We start from the raw sequence: 20,938 nt of genomic DNA on the forward strand, positions 1-20,938 counted from the left end.
CCAACTCCGGGGGAGTGCCAAAGATTATTTAATGAGGGATGTACTTGCATTGGAGGTGGTTCAGAGGAGATGGTTCACGAGATTGATTCCGGAGATGAAGTGGTTGCCCTTTGAAGAAACGTTGGGCCTCTACTCATTGGAGTTTAGAAGAATGAGAGGTGATCGGATTGAAAGGTATAAGATTCTGAGGGGGCTTGACAGGGTAGATGCAGAGAGGATGTTTCCCCTCGTGGGGGAATCTCGAACTAGAGGGCATAGTCTCAGAATAAGGGGCCGCCCGTTTTAAATGGAAGAGGGGCAGAATTTCTACTCTGAGAACCCATGGAATTCTCCACGTCAGAGAGTGGTGGAGGCTGGGTCATTGAATAGATTTAAGGTGGAGATCGACAGATTTTTGAGCGATAAGGGAGTCAAGGGTTATGGGGAGCGGGCAGGGAAGTGGAGCTGAGTCAATGATCGGATCAGCCATGATCTTATTGAATGGCGGAGCAGGCTCCAGGGGCCAGTGGCCTATTCCGATTTCTTATGTATTGGCTTTAAGTTTAAAACTCTAGTTATTCAATATATAAACCCTCCGAACCCCTCAATTAGATTCCAGCCTGTAACTCACTCCCGGGTATCTGTTATTCTATATATAAATCCCCCGAACCCCTCGATTAGATTCCAGCCTGTAACTCACTCCCGGGTATCTGTTATTCTATATATAAACCCCCGAACCCCTCGATTAGATTCCAGCCTGTAACTCACTCCCGGGTATCTGTTATTCTATATATAAACCCCACCGAATCCCTCGATTAGATTCCAGCCTGTAACTCACTCCCGGGTATCTGTTATTCTATATATAAACCCCCCGAACCCCTCGATTAGATTCCAGCCTGTAACTCACTCCCGGGTATCTGTTATTCTATATATAAACCCCCGAACCCCTCGATTAGATTCCAGCCTGTAACTCACTCCCGGGTATCTGTTATTCTATATATAAACCCCACCGAATCCCTCGATTAGATTCCAGCCTGTAACTCACTCCCGGGTATCTGTTATTCTATATATAAACCCCCCGAACCCCTCGATTAGATTCCAGCCTGTAACTCACTCCCGGGTATCTGTTATTCTATATATAAACCCCCTGAACCCCTCGATTAGATTCCAGCCTGTAACTCACTCCCAGGTATCTGTTATTCTATATATAAACCCCCGAACCCCTCGATTAGATTCCAGCCTGTAACTCACTCCCAGGTATCTGTTATTCTATATATAAACCCCCGATCCCCTCGATTAGATTCCAGCCTGTAACTCACTCCCGGGTATCTGTTATTCTAGACATAAACCCCCCGAACCCCTCGATTAGATTCCAGCCTGTAACTCACTCCCGGGTATCTGTTATTCTATATATAAACCCCCCGGACCCCTCGATTAGAGTCCAGCCTGTAACTCACTCCCGGGTATCTGTTATTCTATATATAACCCCCCCCGAACCCCTCGATTAGATTCCAGCCTGTAACTCACTCCCGGGTATCTGTTATTCTATATATAAACCCCCCGAACCCCTCGATTAGATTCCAGCCTGTAACTCATTCCTGGATACAATACTGCCTTGTTATAAAAATGAAGGCATTCTGTAAGATTGTTACTGTGCAGACAGATGCACAGATAGTCCCAAGGTACCTTTATTGCAACCAATGTCAGACTCACACGCAGCTGCAAACACCTTGTTGACTTCGCCAGTCTGATATTCGAACTGTCCCTGAAGAACATAAGAATTAGGAGCACGAGTCAGCCCTTTGGCCCCTCGAGCCTGCTCCATCAATGAACGAGATCGCGGCCGATCTTAGACCTCAACTCCACTTTCCCGCCCGATCCCTCGATTTCCCCAAAAATCTGCCATCTCAGCCCTGAATATACTCAACGACTGAGCCTCCACAGTCCTCTGGGGCAGAGAATTCCTGATTTCACCACCCTCTCTGAGTGAAGAAATTCCTCCTCATCTCCGTCCTAAATGTCCGAGCCCTTATCCTGAGACTGTGTGACCCCTGGCTCTAGACTCAGTAGCCCCGGGGGGGGAACATCTTCTCAGCATAAGAACATGAGAAACAGGAGCAGGCCATACGGCCCCTCGAGCCTGCTCCGCCATTTAATACCATCGTGGCCTGATCCGATCATGGACCCAGCTCCACTTCCCTGCCCGCCCCCTTATCGGTTAAGAAACTGTCTATCTCTGTCTTAAATATATTCAATGTCCCGGCTCCCACAGCTCTCTGAGGCAGCGAGTTCCACAGATTTACAACCCTCTGAGAGAAGGAATTCCTCCTCATCTCAGTTTTAAATGGGCGGCCCCTTATTCTAAGACCATGCCCCCTAGTTCTAGTCTCCCCCATCAGTGGGAACATCCTCTCTGCATCCACCTTGTCGAGCCCCCTCATAATCTGATACGTTTCCATAAGATCACCTCTCATTCTTCTGAACTCCAATGAGTAGAGGCCCAGCCTACTCAACCTTTCCTCATAAGTCAACCCCCTCATCCCCGGAATCAACCGAGTGAACCTTCTCTGAACTGCCTCCAAAGCAAGTATATCCTTTCGTAAATACGGAGAGCAAAACTGTGCACGCAGTACTCCAGGTGTGGCCTCACCAATACCGTGTAACTGGAGCAAGACTTCCCTGCTTTTATACTCCATCCCCTTTGCAATAAAGGCCAAGATACCATTGGCCTTCCTGATCACTTGTTGCACCTTTTGTGTTTCATGTACAAGTAACCCCCAGGTCCCGCTGTACTGCCGCACTTTGCAATTTTTCTCCATTTAAATAATAACTTGCTCTTTGATTTTTTTCTGCCAAAGTGCATGACCTCACACTTTCCCACATTATACTCCATCTGACACATTTTTGCCCACTCACTGAGCCTGTGTCCTTTTACAGATTTTTTGTGTCCTCCTCACACATTGCTTTTCCTCCCATCTTTGTATCGTCAGCAAACTTGGCTACGTTACACTCAGTCCCAGGCGATCGAAACTAGTCCAGGAGATCACCCTGGCCATATTCGATTCCCTGCAGTACTTACCATTATATCTGCCTCATACCTTTCCTCATAAGTCAACCTCCTCATCCCCGGAATCAACCGAGTGAACCTTTTCTGAACTGCCTCCAAAGCAAAGTATATCCTTTCGTAAATACGGAGAGCAAAACTGTGCACGCAGTACTCCAGGTGTGGCCTCACCAATACCCTGTGTAACTGGAGCAAGACTTCCCTGCTTTTATACTCCATCCCCTTTGCAATAAAGGCCAAGATACCAAGATTCCTGATCACTTGCTGTACCTGCATACTATCCTTTTGTGTTTCATGCACAAGTACCAACCTGCTCAACCTTTCTCTACCACAGAAAGTTGTTGAGGCCAGTTCGTTGGATATATTCAAAAGGGTGTTAGATGTGGCCCTTACGGCTAAGGGATCAGGGGGGTATGGAGAGAAAGCAGGAGTGGAGTACTGAAGTTGCATGATCAGCCATGCTCATATTGAATGGTGGTGCAGGCTCGAAGGGTCGAATGGCCTACTCCTGCACCTATTTTCTATGTTTCCTCATAAGTCAACCCCCTCATCCCCGGAATCAACCGAGTGAAGAGTCTCTGAACTGCCTCCAAAGCAAAGTATAACCTTTAGTAAATACGGAGAGCAAAACTGCACGCAGTACTCCAGGTGTGGCCTCACCAATACCCTGTGTAACTGTAGCAAGCATCGACGCTGTCAATCCCTTGCTCGGAATCTTACACGTTTCAATGAGATCACCGCTCGGTCGTCTACACTCCAGAGAATATCGGCCCATTGTGCTCAGGGTAAACAGTGCTGCAGTCAGTTGCGTGTTAGCCTGGGCTTGTTTGCTGCGATAGAAAGGCACCCTGGGTATACACTCCAAGCACCTGGCTGGACGGCGAAAATACTTCCAAGTCAGCAGACCTTCCCTCTGCTCCAACCCTCGGGCAACATCACGGCAAACAGGGAGAAAAAGCAAGTTTAACTGGATCGTTTCTCACAGGGGCACACAGCCAACCGCTTGCCCCATCAAGCCCACAGCGCCTCTTTCAACAGAGCCAGCCCTCAGTCCAATACCCCTGCTCATCGAACCCCCCAGCCCAAACCCCTGGATTAGATTCCAGCCTGTAACTCACTCCCGGGTATCTGTTATTCTATATATAAACCCCCCGAACCCCTCGATTAGATTCCAGCCTGTAACTCACTCCCGGGTATCTGTTATTCTATATATAAACCCCCCCCGAACCCCTCAATTAGATTCCAGCCTGTAACTCACTCCCGGGTATCTGTTATTCTATATATAAACCCCCCGAACCCCTCGATTAGATTCCAGCCTGTAACTCACTCCCAGGTATCTGTTATTCTGTATATAAACCCCCCGAACCCCTGGATTAGATTCCAGCCTGTAACTCACTCTCGGGTATCTGTTATTCTATATATAAAACCCCCCCGAACCCCTCGATTAGATTCCAGCCTGTAACTCACTCCCGGGTATCTGTTATTCTGTATATAAACCCCCCGAACCCCTGGATTAGATTCCAGCCTGTAACTCAGTCCCGGGTATCTGTTATTCTATATATAAACCTCCCGAACCCCTCGATTAGATTCCAGCCTGTAACTCACTGCCGGGTATCTGTTATTCTATATATAAACCCCCCGAACCCCTCGATTAGATTCCAGCCTGTAACTCACTCCCGGGTATCTGTTATTCTATATATAAACCCCCCGAACCCCTCGATTAGATTCCAGCCTGTAACTCACTCCCGGGTATCTGTTATTCTATATATAAACACCCCGAACCCCTCGATTAGATTCCAGCCTGTAACTCACTCCCGGGTATCTGTTATTCTATATATAAACACCCCGAACCCCTCGATTAGATTCCAGCCTGTAACTCACTCCCGGGTATCCGTTATTCTATATATAAACCCCCCGAACCCCTCGATTAGATTCCAGCCTGTAACTCACTCCCGGGTATCTGTTATTCTATATATAAACCCCCCGAACCCCTCGATTAGATTCCAGTCTGTAACTCACTCCCGGGTATCTGTTATTCTATATATAAACCCCCCGAACCCCTCGATTAGATTCCAGCCTGTAACTCACTCCCGGGTATCTGTTATTCTATATATAAACCCCCCGAACCCCTAGATTAGATTCCAGCCTGTAACTCACTCCCAGGGTATCTGTTATTCTATATATAAACCCCCCGAACCCCTCGATTAGATTCCAGCCTGTAACTCACTCCCCGGGTATCCGTTATTCTATATATAAACCCCCCAAAAACCCAGGGTGGGTGTCTATTCCCCTTCCCCACACCCAAAGAGCACTTTTCTAGGTCCAGACACCCATTCCCCAGGTCCAGACACCCAACCCCCAGGCACCCCCGCACCACATCCGGCCACCTCTATCACGCGAGCCCCAGGCTTCTGGGCCTATGCGCTAATCGGCCTGCTGCGACCCGGCCGGCCGCCGATCGCTCCACCAACCGGTGGCCCCACGCTTGATGCCGCCACGGCCGGCCCGCTGGCCCCTTTCCCAGGCGGTGTTTCATGGCCATTTCTCACCTGCCACGCCCGGCCAGGCTGCACAAGTCCGCTCCCTCCGCGCTCCGTGCGCCGACTGACGGCCGGCCGCGCAAGGTGGGCGTGTGTCATCCCTCCTCCCAGCCCCGCGCTGTCCAATCAGCGGCGAGGCCGGCGGCCCGGCGGCCAATCAGCTCTCGCGCGCTCGGCGGGCCCGTCTGTCAATGGCATGGGATCATCCAATCAGCGCCGGGGGGGGGGGTGGGGAAAACCATCCCCCCCTCACCCACGTGGGCCTGTCAATCAGCGCCGCCAGCATCCCGCCCCCTCGTTGTCGGATGCTCCAATCAGCGCCGGGGCATCGCACCCTCGCCGCGTGGGCCTGTCAATCAGCGCCGCCAGCACCCGCCCTCTCATTGTCGGATGCTCCAATCGGCGCCGGGCAACCCCGCCGCTTGCTCCACCCCCTGGCCGCGCGAGGCCCCTCACCTCGCCACCTGTCAATCAGAGGCGGTGGCCCCGCCCCGCGCTGGCGGTTGGGATTTGAAAGGCGCGCGAGGCGGTTGTCAGTTGAGGAAGGGCGGCCATTTGATCTGAATGGAGGAATAGGAAGGGGAAAAAGAGCTTTAAATGGGCAACCTTTCACACCAAACCCCTTAAAAAACACCAGGGAATAAGTGGGGGGAGGAAAATATCGTGATTTATTGCAGCTTTACCCCACCCCCCCCCCCCTCAAAAAAATTAATTCACCTCATGATGGGGGAAAACTAGAAAAGAAACTGTGGCTGAGGTAAAAAAAAAATCCCTTTCCCCCCCCCAGTGGTGTTTTGATTGACTATTTACCAGGATTTTCCAAGATAAAGCCAAAAGAAAGCGCCAAGTTGGCCAAACAAAGATGGCCGACGGGTCACATGGCGCCCGAAGATGGCCAAAGGACTGGTGTCGGCCTGCCGCCCGGTCCGCAGTCTCGCCAACGCCGCAGAGTGCTTCACGTTCAGCCAATGGCTCCCTTGTTCTACGGCGGCGGGGGTTGTGTGGTGGTTGCGGGGTGGGGGGGTTGTTGTTTATGTCGCCAATTGGGGTTGTGGGCGGCCAAAGGAGTTGTATCCCAGTATAGCGGACGGAAGGGGCAGTGGAGGGGGGGGGGGGGGGGCGCGGATGGTCACATCTTGTCATACGGCCGAACCGAAAGGAGAAAGGAGGCCGGCGAAGGAAGGGAGGAAAGACTTGCGTTTATAGAGTGCCTTTTCACCACCCCCCCGGACGTCTCAAAGTGCTTTACCGCCAATGAAGTACTTTTTTTGGAGGGAGGGAGTCCCATACAGTTTGGAGACGGAGGGGAGGGAGTCCCACACAGTTTGGAGACGGAGGGAGGGGAGGGAGTCCCACACAGTTTGGAGACAGAGGGAGTCCCACACAGTTTGGAAACGGAGGGAGGGGAGGGAGTCCCACACAGTTTGGAGACAGAGGGGAGGGGAGGGAGTCCCACACAGTTTGGAGACAGAGGGGAGGGGAGGGAGTCCCACACAGTTTGGAGACAGAGGGAGAGGAGGGAGTCCCACACAGTTTGGAGACGGAGGGGAGGGGAGGGAGTCCCCCACAGTTTGGAGACGGAGGGGAGGGGAGGGAGCTCCACTCAGTTTGGGAGGTGAGGGAGTCTCACACAGTTTGGAGACGGAGGGAGGGGAGGGAGTCCCACTCAGTTTGGAGGTGAGGGAGTCCCACTCAGTTTGGGAGGTGAGGGAGTCCCACTCAGTTTGGAGACGGAGGGAGGGGAGGGAGTCCCACTCAGTTTGGAGACGGAGGGAGGGGAGGGAGTCCCACTCAGTTTGGAGACGGAGGGAGGGGAGGGAGTCCCTCACAGTGTGGAGACGGAGGGAGGGGAGGGAGTCCCCCACAGTGTGGAGACGGAGGGAGGGGAGGGAGTCCCTCACAGTGTGGAGACGGAGGGAGGGGAGGGGGTCCCCCACAGTGTGGAGACGGAGGGAGGGGAGGGAGTCCCCCACAGTTTGGAGACGGAGGGAGGGGAGGGGGTCCCCCACAGTGTGGAGACGGAGGGAGGGGAGGGAGTCCCTCACAGTGTGGAGACGGAGGGAGGTTGGTCCACGATGTGTCACTTTGCTCGGTCACAGACGTGACTCCTAACACATGGCTGTTTTTGGCAGGAGGGACTTGTGGAAAACACATTCTGCTGGAGGCTGCGCACCGCATATACAGCACGCTCCGTGTGTACAGCACGCTCCGTGTGTACAGCACGCTCCGGGGCCGGGGGTAAGTTCTTGTCCAGACACGGTGCGGTGAATAATACTGCTTTTGTTCTTCTTCCAATAGTGGCCGTGGGATCAATGTTCTCCACCTCAAGACGACAGACAGGAACTTGGTTTGATAGTACCTCCGACAGTGCGGCCCCTCCGACAGAGCAGTACGGCACTCCCTCAGTACTGCCCCTCCGACAGTGCGGCGCTCCCTCAGTACTGCCCCTCCGACAGTGCGGCACTCCCTCAGTACTGCCCCTCCGACAGTGCGGCGCTCCCTCAGTACTGCCCCTCCGACAGTACGTCGCTCCCTCAGTACTGCCCCTCCGACAGTGCGGGGCTCCCTCAGTACTGCCCCTCCGACAGTGCGGCGCTCCCTCAGTACTGCCCCTCCGACAGTGCGGCACTCCCTCAGTACTGCCCCTCCGACAGAGCAGTACGGCACTCCCTCAGTACTGCCCCTCCGACAGTGCGGCACTCCCTCAGTACTGCCCCTCCGACAGTGCGGCGCTCCCTCAGTACTGCCCCTCCGACAGTGCGGGGCTCCCTCAGTACTGCCCCTCCGACAGAGGCAGTACGGCACTCCCTCAGTACTGCCCCTCCGACAGTACGGCACTCCCTCAGTACTGCCCCTCCGACAGTGCAGTACGGCACTCCCTCAGTACTGCCCCTCCGACAGTGCGGCGCTCCCTCAGTACTGCCCCTCCGACAGTGCGGGGCTCCCTCAGTACTGCCCCTCCGACAGTGCGGCGCTCCCTCAGTACTGCCCCTCCGACAGTGCGGGGCTCCCTCAGTACTGCCCCTCCGACAGTGCGGGGCTCCCTCAGTACTGCCCCTCCAACAGAGCAGTACGGGGCTCCCTCAGTACTGCCCCTCCGACAGAGCAGTACGGCGCTCCCTCAGAACCACCCCTCTGACAGCCCAGTACGGCACTCCCTCAGTACTGCCCCTCAGTACAGGCACCAGGATTCGGTGCTCAGGTCTCTGGAGTGGGAAATAAACACAGAAACCTTTTGACGCAGGGCAGGCTGGTGATAATGTTGGAGGACAGCGATTGGTTTAAAGGGAGGGTGTTTACGTTGAAGAGTGTTGTATTCCACATATCAGAAATACATAGCACACTCATGACTCATACATGGGGGAGTCATGGGACAACGAGAAGAAAGGATATACTTGCTTTGGAATCAGTTCAGAGGTTCACTCGGTTGATTCCGGGGATGAGGGGGGTTGACTTATGAGGAAAGGTTGAGGAGGTTGGGCCTCTACTCATTGGAATTCAGAAGAATGAGAGGTGATCTTATCGAAACGTATCAGATTATGAGGGAGCTCGACAAGGTGGATGCAGAGAGGATGTTCCCACTGATGGGGGAGACTAGAACTAGGGGGCATGGTCTTAGAATAAGGGGCCGCCCATTTAAAACTGAGATGAGGAGGAATTTCTTCTCTCAGATGGTTGTAAATCTGTGGAACTCGCTGCCTCAGAGAGCTGTGAGGCTGGGTCATTGAATATATTTAAGACAGAGATAGACAGATTTTTGAGCGATACGGGAGTCAAGGGTTATGGGGAGCGGGCAGGGAAGTGGAGCTGAGTCCAAGATCAGATCAGCCATGATCGTATTAAATGGCGGAGCAGGCTCGAGGGGCCAAATGGCCCACTGCTGCATTTCTATGGTCTTATATCTGCGTTAGACCACACTGGGAGCACCGTGTACAGTTCTGGTCTCCATATACCTGGGTTAGATCACACTTGGAGCACCGAGCACAGTTTTGGTCTCCATATACCTGGGTTAGAGCACACTTGGAGCACCGTGCACAGTTCTGGTCTCCATATACCTGGGTTAGATCACACTTGGAGCACGGTATACAGTTCTAGTCTCCATATACCTGGGTTAGACCACACTTGGAGCACCGTGCACAGTTCTGGTCTCCATATACCTGGGTTAGATCACACTTGGAGCACGGTATACAGTTCTAGTCTCCATATACCTGGGTTAGACCACACTTGGAGCACCATGCACAGTTCTGGTCTCCATATACCTGGGTTAGACCACACTTGGAGCACCGTGCACAGTTCTGGTCTCCATATACCTGGGTTAGACCACACTGGGAGCACTGCACAGTTCTGGTCTCCATATACCTGGGTTAGACCACACTTGGAGCACCGTGCACAGTTCTGGTCTCTATATTATAAAAAGGACAGAGGCATTGGAGAAGATTTAAGATATGCCGCTTTTCACGACCACCGGACGTCACAAAGTGCTTTACAGCCAATGAAGTACTTTTGGAGTGTCGTCACTGTTGTAATGTGTGGACAGAAAGTGCAGCAATTGTTTACCGGAATGATACCAGAACTGAGAGCTTATACCCAATGGGAAAGGCTGAACCACTGGGGCTCTTCTCGCTGGAAAAGAGAAGACCTAGGGGTGACCCGACCGAGGTCTTTAAGATTATGAAAGGGTTTCGATTGGTTAGATGTAGAAATGTTTCCACTTGTGGGGCGCAGGGGGAGGAGAGACCAGAACTGAGGGGGCCATCAATATAAGACAGTCACGCATAAATCCAATGGGGAGTTCAGCAGAAACTTCCTTACCCAGAGAGTGGTGAGAAGGCAAATAGTATGTTGGCCTTCATAGCGAGAGGATTTGAGTATAGGAGTAGGGAGGTCTTACTACAGTTGTACAGGGCCTTGGTGAGACCACACCTGGAATATTGTGTACAGTTTTGGTCTCCTAACTTGAGGAAGGATATTCTTGCTATTGAGGGAGTGCAGCGAAGATTCACCAGACTGATTCCCAGGATGGTGGGACTGACATATCAAGAAAGACTGGATCAACTGGACTTGTATTCACTGGAGTTCAGAAGAATGAGAGGGAAACGTTTAAAATTCTGACGGGACTGGACAGGTTAGATGCAGGAAGAATGTTCCCGATGTTGGGGAAGTCCAGAACCAGGGCTCACAGTCTAAGGATAAGGGGTAAGCCATTTAGGACCGAGATGAGGAGAAACTTCTTCACCCAGAGAATTGTGAACCTGTGGAATTCTCTACCACAGAAAGTAGTTGAGGCCAATTCACTAAATATATTCAAAAGGGAGTTAGATGAAGTCCTTACTACTCGGGGGATCAAGGGGTATGGCGAGAAAGCAGGAATGGGGTACTGAAGTTGCATGTTCAGCCATGAACTCATTGAATGGTGGTGCAGGCTCGAAGGGCTGAATGGCCTGCTCCTGCACCTATTTTCTATGTTTCTCTGTGAACTCTTCCGTTTTTGGCGTAGAAGCAAGTCATCCTCGCTTCGAGGGAACGCCTACGACTGACTGATGACGTGCAGCGTGATAACACGGCGTGCGTTACATGGTATACCGTCCTCTACAATAACCACCCCAGTGTGCCCCACCATCGCAGGGTTGACAAACTATGAATAATGAACAGCGTAGGCCAATCAGGTGCACAGATCTCTTTATTGACATTGACTTGCCGGGCCGAGACAGCAACAAACACTTATTCAATGCAACTACAGCACCCTCCGCGCACCGGGTTTTTTTTTTAACGTAACGGAGACACGTGACGAGACGAAACAGTTACTTCATTTACCTAACCCTACAATGGGTGAGCAGCACTATAATTTCTTTACCTACTCAATCCGCGAGCAACCTCGTGGGAGGCCTTCTAGTAAAGTAAAAAAAACAACGAAAAAATCAGTACGTTTATCAGACCTCCACAGTCCAGAAAGGTCAACTTTCTAAATCAGTTCCAAGATTGCTAAACGTTGGACTATTGGTTACAGTTTGCCGGGATTAAGTCGCCCGACCTTACAACGCCTCTCCACCGTTCTATCACAGCAGCGCCTGGCACCAGGGGGAAAGGGGGCAGATACCGTGCGAGAGGCATCACTATCGCAACACATTTCAGCACCCACAACTCGGTCAGGGGCATCGCGTGATGGAACGCTCTCCGCTTGGCCTGGAGGAGAAGCTCGGCCCCGCCCAGGACAAAGCAGCCCCGCTCGATCGGCCCGTTACCCCACCCACCTTCAAAACACTCGCTCCCTCCGCCAACCGTGGCCGCAATGCGGGCACCGTCTACAAGATGCGCTGCGGCAACTCGCCAAGGCTTCTTCGGCAGCGTCTCCCAAACCCGCGCCGAGAAGGACAAGGGCAGCAAGCGCATGGGAACACCACCACCTCCACGACTGCGAATGCATCCTTTTACGGCTTACGGCTAAAGGGATCAGGGGGCATGGAGAGAAGGCAGGAGTGGGGTATGATCTTACTGAATGGCGGTGCAGGCTCGAAGAGCCGAATGGCCTGCTCCTGCACCTATTTTCTATGTTTCTACGTTCCCCCCTCCGAGTCTCACACACACAGCATCCCTCGACTTGGAAATATATTGGCCGTTCACCTTCACCACACGGACTGCAGCGGTTCAAGGCGGCGGCTCACCACCATCTTCTCAAGGGCAATTAGGGATGGGCAATAAATGCCGGCCTTGCCAGTGACGCCCACATCCCAGGAACTAATAACCAAAAACTACATGGCACCAGGAGTGTGAGGCAGCCGGTCCTCGCTGCAGGCCGAGAGGGAGGTGGGTTACGGGAAGAAATGTCACGAGTTGGAAGAGTTTGACTGACGACTGAGGTTAAGTACAACCAGGAGAGGGAATGGCAAAATGGCGGTGGGTCAGACAAGGCAAGCAATAACGGGCCGCTGGCACTTGGTGCGGGACACCTTCACCTCTGTATGTGTGTGCGTGGGGAGGGGGAAAATCGTCTCGCTCAGTACAGGTCGGGGCCACAGCCTGGGCCATTCCTGCTGTGTGTGTAGGGGGTTCAGTCCCTCCCCGGGGGGCGTGAGACCATCGCGCTCAGTACAGGTCGGGGCCACAGCCTGGGCCATTCCTGCTGTGTGTGTAGGGGGTTCAGTCCCTCCCCGGGGGGCGTGAGACCGTCTCGCTCAGTACAGGTCAGGGCCACAGCCTGGGCCATTCCTGCTGTGTGTGTCTGGGGGGCTCAGTCCCTCCCCGGGGGGCGTGAGACCGTCTCGCTCAGTACAGGCCGGAGTCACAGCCTGGGCCATTCCTGCTGTGTGTCTGGGGGGTTCAGTCCCTCCCCGGGGGGCGTGAGACCATCGCGCTCAGTACAGGCCGGAGTCACAGCCTGGGCCATTCCTGCTGTGTGTGTAGGGGGCTCAGTCCCTCCCCGGGGGGCGTGAGACCGTCTCGCTCAGTACAGGCCGGGGCCACAGCCTGGGCCATTCCTGCTGTGTGTCTGGGGGGCTCAGTCCCTCCCCGGGGGGCGTGAGACCATCGCGCTCAGTACAGGCCGGAGTCACAGCCTGGGCCATTCCTGCTGTGTGTGTGGGGGGCTCAGTCCCTCCCCGGGGGGCGTGAGACCATCTCGCTCAGTACAGGCCGGAGTCACAGCCTGGGCCATTCCTGCTCTGTGTGTGTAGGGGGCTCAGTCCCTCCCCGGGGGGCGTGAGACCGTCTCGCTCAGTACAGGCCGGAGTCACAGCCTGGGCCATTCCTGCTCTGTGTGTGTCTGGGGGGCTCAGTCCCTCCCCGGGGGGCGTGAGACCGTCTCGCTCAGTACAGGCCGGAGTCACAGCCTGGGCCATTCCTGCTGTGTGTGTCTGGGGGGCTCAGTCCCTCCCCGGGGGGCGTGAGACCGTCTCGCTCAGTACAGGCCGGAGTCACAGCCTGGGCCATTCCTGCTGTGTGTCTGGGGGGCTCAGTCCCTCCCCGGGGGGCGTGAGACCGTCTCGCTCAGTACAGGCCGGAGTCACAGCCTGGGCCATTCCTGCTGTATGTCTGGGGGGTTCAGTCCCTCCCCGGGGGGCGTGAGACCATCTCGCTCAGTACAGGCCGGAGTCACAGCCTGGGCCATTCCTGCTGTGTGTAGGGGGCTCAGTCCCTCCCCGGAGGGTGTGAGACCGTCTCGCTCAGTACAGGCCGGTTCACAGCCTGGGCCATTCCTGCTGTGTGTCTGGGGGGGTTCAGTCCCTCCCCGGAGGGTGTGAGACCGTCTCGCTCAGTACAGGCCGGAGTCACAGCCTGGGCCATTCCTGCTGTGTGTCTGGGGGGTTCAGTCCCTCCCCAGAGGGTGCGAGACCGTCTCGCTCAGTACAGGCCGGAGTCACAGCCTGGGCCATTCCTGCTGTGTGTGTAGGGGGCTCAGTCCCTCCCCGGGGGGCGTGAGACCATCTCGCTCAGTACAGGCCGGGGCCACAGCCTGGGCCATTCCTGCTCTGTGTCTGGGGGGCTCAGTCCCTCCCCGGGGGGCGTGAGACCGTCTCGCTCAGTACAGGCCGGAGTCACAGCCTGGGCCATTCCTGCTTGTGTGTCTGGGGGCTCAGTCCCTCCCCGGGGGGCGTGAGACCGTCTCGCTCAGTACAGGCCGGTTCACAGCCTGGGCCATTCCTGCTCTGTGTGTGTCTGGGGGGTTCAGTCCCTCCCCGGGGGGGCGTGAGACCATCTCGCTCAGTACAGGCCGGAGTCACAGCCTGGGCCATTCCTGCTGTGTGTCTGGGGGGTTCAGTCCCTCCCCGGGGGGGCGTGAGACCGTCTCGCTCAGTACAGGCCGGAGTCACAGCCTGGGCCGTTCCTGCTGTGTCTGGGGGCTCAGTCCCTCCCCGGGGGGGCGTGAGACCATCTCGCTCAGTACAGGCCGGAGTCACAGCCTGGGCCATTCCTGCTGTGTGTGTCTGGGGGGCTCAGTCCCTCCCCGGGGGGGCGTGAGACCATCTCGCTCAGTACAGGCCGGAGTCACAGCCTGGGCCATTCCTGCTTGTGTGTAGGGGGCTCAGTCCCTCCCCAGGGGGCATGGGACCGTCTCGCTCAGTACAGGCCGGGGCCACAGCCTGGGCCATTCCTGCTTGTGTGTAGGGGGCTCAGTCCCTCCCCAGAGGGTGTGAGACCATCTCGCTCAGTACAGGCCGGAGTCACAGCCTGGGCCATTCCTGCTGTGTGTCTGGGGGGTTCAGTCCCTCCCCGGAGGGTGTGAGACCATCTCGCTCAGTACAGGCCGGAGTCACAGCCTGGGCCATTCCTGCTGTGTGTGTAGGGGGTTCAGTCCCTTGCCGGGGGGCGCGAGACCGTCTCGCTCAGTACAGGCCGGAGTCACAGCCTGGGCCATTCCTGCTGTGTGTGTAGGGGGCTCAGTCCCTCCCCAGAGGGTGTGAGACCGTCTCGCTCAGTACAGGCCGGAGTCACAGCCTGGGCCATTCCTGCTGTGTGTGTCTGGGGGGCTCAGTCCCTCCCCGGGGGGCGTGAGACCGTCTCGCTCAGTACAGGCCGGAGTCACAGCCTGGGCCATTCCTGCTGTGTGTCTGGGGGGTTCAGTCCCTCCCCGGGGGGGCATGGGACCGTCTCGCTCAGTACAGGCCGGAGTCACAGCCTGGGCCATTCCTGCTGTGTGTCTGGGGGGTTCAGTCCCACCCCGGAGGGTGTGAGACCATCTCGCTCAGTACAGGCCGGAGTCACAGCCTGGGCCATTCCTGCTGTGAGTGTGGGTCTCTCGGTACCACACGGGCTGGAAACGACTATACCCAGGATGGAGTTGGAGTCTGGCGAGACTCGAGGTGACACCTCCTAAACCAGATTATAGGCAAAATATTTAATTAGCTGAACTTCCTGTTTCTCCCCCGACCACACACACATACCCCCCTCACTCACACACACACACACTCTCTCACACACACACATACACTTTCTCACACACACACACCCCTCACTCACACACACACACACACACACACTTTCTCACACACACACACCCCTCACTCACACACACACACACCCCTCACTCACACACACCCTTTCTCACACACACACACCCTTTCTCACACACACACACCCCTCACTCACACACACACACTTTCTCACACACACATACACCCCTCACTCACACACACATACACCCCTCACTCACACACACACTTTCTCACACACACACACTTTCTCACACACACACACTTTCTCACACACACACACTTTCTCACACACACACACACTTTCTCACACACACACACCCCTCACTCACCCACATGCACTTTCTCACACACATACACCCCTCACTCACACACATACACCCCTCACTCACACACTCTCTCACACAAACATCCCTCACATACACATACCCCCCTCACTCACACACATTCTTACACACACACATACTCACTCTCTCACACACACTCTCACACACACATCCCTCAAACACACCCCTCACTCACACACATACACTTTCTCACACACACACACACACCCCTCACACACACACACCCCTCACACACACACACCCCTCACACACACACACCCCTCACACACACACACCCCTCACACACACACACCCCTCACACACACACACACACCCCTCACACACACACACACACCCCTCACACACACACACACACCCCTCACACACACACACACACCCCTCACACACACACACACACACCCCTCACACACACACACACTCACTCTCACTCACACACTCTCTCTCTCTCTCTCTCTCCCACTCGCTCACACACACACACCACACACATTCTCTTTCTCCCACTCCCTCACACACTCACCCCTCACACACACACACACACACTCACTCTCTCTCTCTCCCTCACACACACACACTCTCTCTCTCTCTCCCACTCACTCCCTCTCTCACACACACACACACACATACACGCAGTGTTTCGGAGTTCCCGGTACCACTGGGTAGTGACCAGCTGTGGTGGGGTGTGCACGACCCCCGACCTTCACACCCGAGCTCTCTGGTGCACAGCCAGCGAGGGGCGCTCGGCCACCGAGTTGATCCAGACCAGGCAACGGAAGGGCCCGTCCGCATCGGCGTCGGCTCCGTCCCCATCCCCACCGCCGGCCCTGGCTCCCTCGCACCGGTGCTGCGACAGCTCGGCCAGCTGGGCGAAGGTGTGCAGGCACAAGGCGCACTGGAGCAGGCGCTCAGCCGGCAGCGGCCCACAGCGGTGCCGGGACAGGCGGCCCAGGTCGCCGAAGCTGTGCAGGCAGAGCGAGCACTGGTAGAGGGGCCGGGGCGGGGTCGGCTGGGGAGGGGCGGGGGGCATGGTGGGCAGAGCGGCGGGCGGTGCCCGCTGCGAGCAGCGGTGGTTGGCCAGGTGGCCCGACTGGTTGAAGGCCCGCCCGCATGCCCGGCAGGCGAAGGGCTTCTCCCCGGTGTGGATGTGGCGGTGCCGCATGAGCGAAGAGGAATAGGCAAACCGCTTGTGGCAGAGCTCGCAGCGGTAAGGCTTGTCGCCCGTGTGGACCCTTCGGTGGTTCATGAGGTTGGAGGACACGGCGAACGCCCGGCCACAGGTCTCACAGCGGTAAGGACGCTCCCCGGTGTGCACCCGCCGGTGGCTGGCCAGGTGGCCCGACTGGTTGAAGGCCCGGTCGCAGTGGATGCACTTGAAGGGCCGCTCGCCCGTGTGCAGCCGGCGGTGACTCGCCAGCGTGGAAGAGTTGCCAAAGTGCTGGTGACACACGTCACACTCGAAGGGCCGCTCCCCGGTGTGCACCCGTCGGTGGCTCCGCAGGTAGGACAGGTTGCTGAAGCTCTTCAGGCACACGGCACACTGGAAGAGGCGGCGGTCGGTGTGCAGGCGCTGGTGGATCAGCAGCTTGGAGGACTCGCGGAAGCCCTTCCCGCAGGCCCCACAGCGGAAGGGCCGCTCCCCCGTGTGGATTCGGCCGTGCACGGCGAAGGAGGAGGAGTAGGCGAAGCGCTTGTGGCACACGCCGCACTCGAAGGGCTTCTCGCCCGTGTGTGAGCGCTGGTGCACCGAGAGCCAGGAGGCGCTGGCGAAGGCCTTGTGGCACACGGCGCATGCGAACGGCTTCTCCCCCGTGTGCACCCGCCGGTGCTTGAGCAGGCCCGAGGCGTGCGGGAACGCCTTGTCGCAGGCCTCACACTGGAACGGCTTCTCGCCGGGGGCACGGCGTCGACGACCACCGGTCCCCGTGGCTGCTGTCGCTGCCGCCGTCTCTTCGGCGGGTCCGGCAACGCTGCCCGCCGGCCGCTGCTCCCCAGGCGCCAACAGCGAGGGTAGCTCGGTCCCTGACGTCCGCTGCTCGTCTTCCTCCCTCGCAGGCGGTAACGGCATCTCCGCTGTCCACTGCTCTTCCTCCACAGGCGCAGACAGCGAGGGTAGCTCTGTCCCTGACATCCACCGCTCCTGCTCCTTCCCAGGCGCAGACAGCGAGTGTAGCTGGGTCCCTGACGTCTGCGGCTCCTGCTCCTTCCCAGGCGCAGACAGCGAGTGTAGCTGGGTCCCTGACGTCTGCGGCTCCTGCTCCTTCCCAGGCGCAAGCAGCGAGGGTAGCTCAGTGCCTGACGTCTGCTGCTCCTGCTCCTTCCCAGGTGCAGACAGCGAGTGTAGCTGGGTCCCTGACGTCCGCGGCTCCTGCTCCTTCCCAGGCGCAGACAGCGAGTGTAGCTGGGTCCCTGACGTCCGCGGCTCCTGCTCCCTCCCAGGCGCAGGCAGCGAGGGTAGCTCAGTGCCTGACGTCTGCTGCTCCTGCTCCTTCCCAGGCGCAGACAGCGAGGGTAGCTCAGTGCCTGACGTCTGCTGCTCCTGCTCCTTCCCAGGCGCAGACAGCGAGGGTAGCTCGGTGCCTGACGTCTGCTCCTCCTGCTCCGTCCCCGCAGGCGTTGACAGCGAGGGAAGCTCTGTCCCCGACGTCCACTGCGCCTCTTCCTCTCTCGCAGGCGCTGACGGCATCTCCGCACCCGCCATCCACTGCTGTTCCTCCACAGGCGCAGACAGCGAGGGAAGCTCGGTCCCTGACGTCCGCTGCTCCTCCTCCTTCCCAGGCGCCGACGGTGAGGGAGGCTCGGTCCCTGCCAGCCACAGCTCCTCCTGCTCCCCAGACGGTGATGGCAGCTCAGTGCCCAAGGTCCGCTCCGGGATTCCGGCCATCCCCTGCCACGGATTCATTCTGCGGATCGGCAGGAACAAAAAAACAAGTTCATTGTCTGCTCTTGCTCCAGCTTCCCCCCCCCGCACCTCAACCATCGCCTTGGGAGCCCTGGAGAGGATGGGTGTTGTGTATGTGGACCATCAAAATGTGTTTGATAAAGTGCCCTATCACTTTTAATGAAGTTACGGAGAGGGTTGATCAGGGTAGTGCAGTGGATGCTGTGTATATGGACCATCAAAAGGCATTTGATAAAGTGCCTGATCACTTTTACAGACAATAATCCCGGACAAAAGTTGGCATTTGGAAAAGTTTGGGTGAATGAATGTAAGTCAGCAAGGATTTGTTAAAGGCAGAATATTATCTGAATGGCGGCAGATTAGGAAAAGGGGAGGTGCAACGAGACCTGGGTGTCATGGGACATCAGTCATTGAAAGTTGGCCATGCAGGTACAGCAGGCGGTGAAGAAGGCAAATGGCTTGTTGGCCTTCATAGCGAGAGGATTTGAGTATAGGAGCAGGGAGGTCTTACTGCAGTTGTACCGGGCCTTGGTGAGGCCTCACTTTGAATATTGTATTCAGTTTTGGTCTCCTAATCTGAGGAAGGACATTCTTGCTATTGAGGGAGTGCAGCGAAGGTTCACCAGACTGATTCCCGGGATGGCAGGACTGACATATGAAGAAAGACTGGATCGACTGGGCTTATATTCACTGGAATTTAGAAGGATGAGAGGGGATCTCATAGAAACATATAAAATTCTGACGGGACGGGACAGGTTAGATGCAGGAAGAATGTTCCCGATGTTGGGGAAGTCCAGAACCAGGGCTCACAGTCTAAGGATAAGGGGTAAGCCATTTAGGACCGAGATGAGGTGAAACTTCTTCACTCAGAGAATTGTGAACCTGTGGAATTCCCTACCGTAGAAAGTTGTTGGGGACCAGTTCGTTGGATATATTCAAAAGGGAGTTAGATGTGGCCCTTACGGCTAAAGGGATCAGGGGGGTATGGAGAGAAGGCAGGAGTGGGGTACTGAGGGAATGATCAGCCATGATCATATTGAATGGTGGTGCAGGCTCGAAGGGCTGAATGGCCTGCTCCTGCACCTATTTTCTATGGTTCTATGTTTGACTAACTTGATTGATTAATGGTTGATGAGGGTAGTGTAGTGGATGCTGTGTATATGGACTACCAAACGGTGTTTGATACAGTACCACATAGACTGGTTAACAAAATTAAACCCCATGGGATTAAAGGGACAGTGGCTGATTGGATACGAAATTTAGCTAAGAGACAGAAAGTAGATTATTGGTGAACGGTTGTTTCTCAGACAGGAGGGAAGTATACAGTGGTTGTACCAAGAGGTCGGTATTGAGACCTCTGCTCTTTGACATATATTCATGACCTGGACGTGATATACAGCAACAACTGGCATTTATACCGCGCCTTTAATGTAGTAAAACGTTCCAAGATGTTTCAACATGAGCGATTATCTGACACAATTTGACCCCGAGCCACACCGGGAGATATTAGGGACAGGCGACCAGAAGCTGGGTCACAGAGGTGGGTTTTAAGGAGCGTCTTAAAAGGAGGAGAGAGAGGCGGAGAGGTTTAGGGAGGGTGTTCCAGAGCTTGGGGCCCCAGGCAGCTGAAGGCACGGCCTCCGAATGTGGAGCGATCAGGGGATGCTCAAGAGGGCAGAAGTGAGGAGCACAGAAGTTTCGGAGGGTTGTAGGGCTGGAGGTGATTACAGAGATGGGGGGGGGGTACGAGGGAGGGATTTGAACAGGAGGATGAGAATTGAAGAGGCAGGAGGATGTGACAGAGATAGGGAGGGGGAGCGAGGGGCCATGGAGGGATTTGAACAGGAGGATGAGAATTGTCGAGGTTGGAGGAGGTTACAGAGATAGGGAGGGGCCATTGAGGGATTTGTAAACTAGGGTGAGAATTGTAGGGGCTGGAGGAGGTTACAGAGATAGGGAGGCCACACCTGGAGTACTACGTACAGTTTTTGTCTCCGTATTTAAGGAGGGATATACTTGCATTGGAGGCAGTTCAGAGAAGGTTCACTCGGTTGATTCCGGAGATGAAGGGGTTGTCTTATGAGGAAAGGTTAAGCAGGTTGGGCCTCTATTCATTGGCGTTTAGAAGAATGAGAGGTGATCTTATCGAAACGTGTAAGATTCTGAGGTGGCTGGACAGGGTGGAT

At 55.7% G+C, this 20,938-nt stretch overlaps 1 protein-coding gene across 1 annotated transcript in view; it reads right to left on the reverse strand.

Annotated features, from left to right (window-relative positions):
- Positions 1-20,938, reverse strand: part of LOC139247549 (zinc finger protein 721-like) — a 59,440-nt gene that overhangs the window by 12,885 nt on the left and 25,617 nt on the right. The window contains exons 2-3 of the mRNA XM_070871657.1: positions 16,560-18,753; positions 1,666-1,744 (exon numbers count right to left, since the gene is read on the reverse strand). Coding sequence (XP_070727758.1) covers positions 1,666-1,744; positions 16,560-18,752 — 2,272 coding nt within the window. The 5' untranslated portion in view covers position 18,753. The remainder of the gene's footprint in view (positions 1-1,665; positions 1,745-16,559; positions 18,754-20,938) is intronic.

This window comes from Pristiophorus japonicus, unplaced genomic scaffold (assembly GCF_044704955.1).
Source record: "Pristiophorus japonicus isolate sPriJap1 unplaced genomic scaffold, sPriJap1.hap1 HAP1_SCAFFOLD_272, whole genome shotgun sequence".
NCBI lineage: Eukaryota > Metazoa > Chordata > Chondrichthyes > Pristiophoridae > Pristiophorus > Pristiophorus japonicus.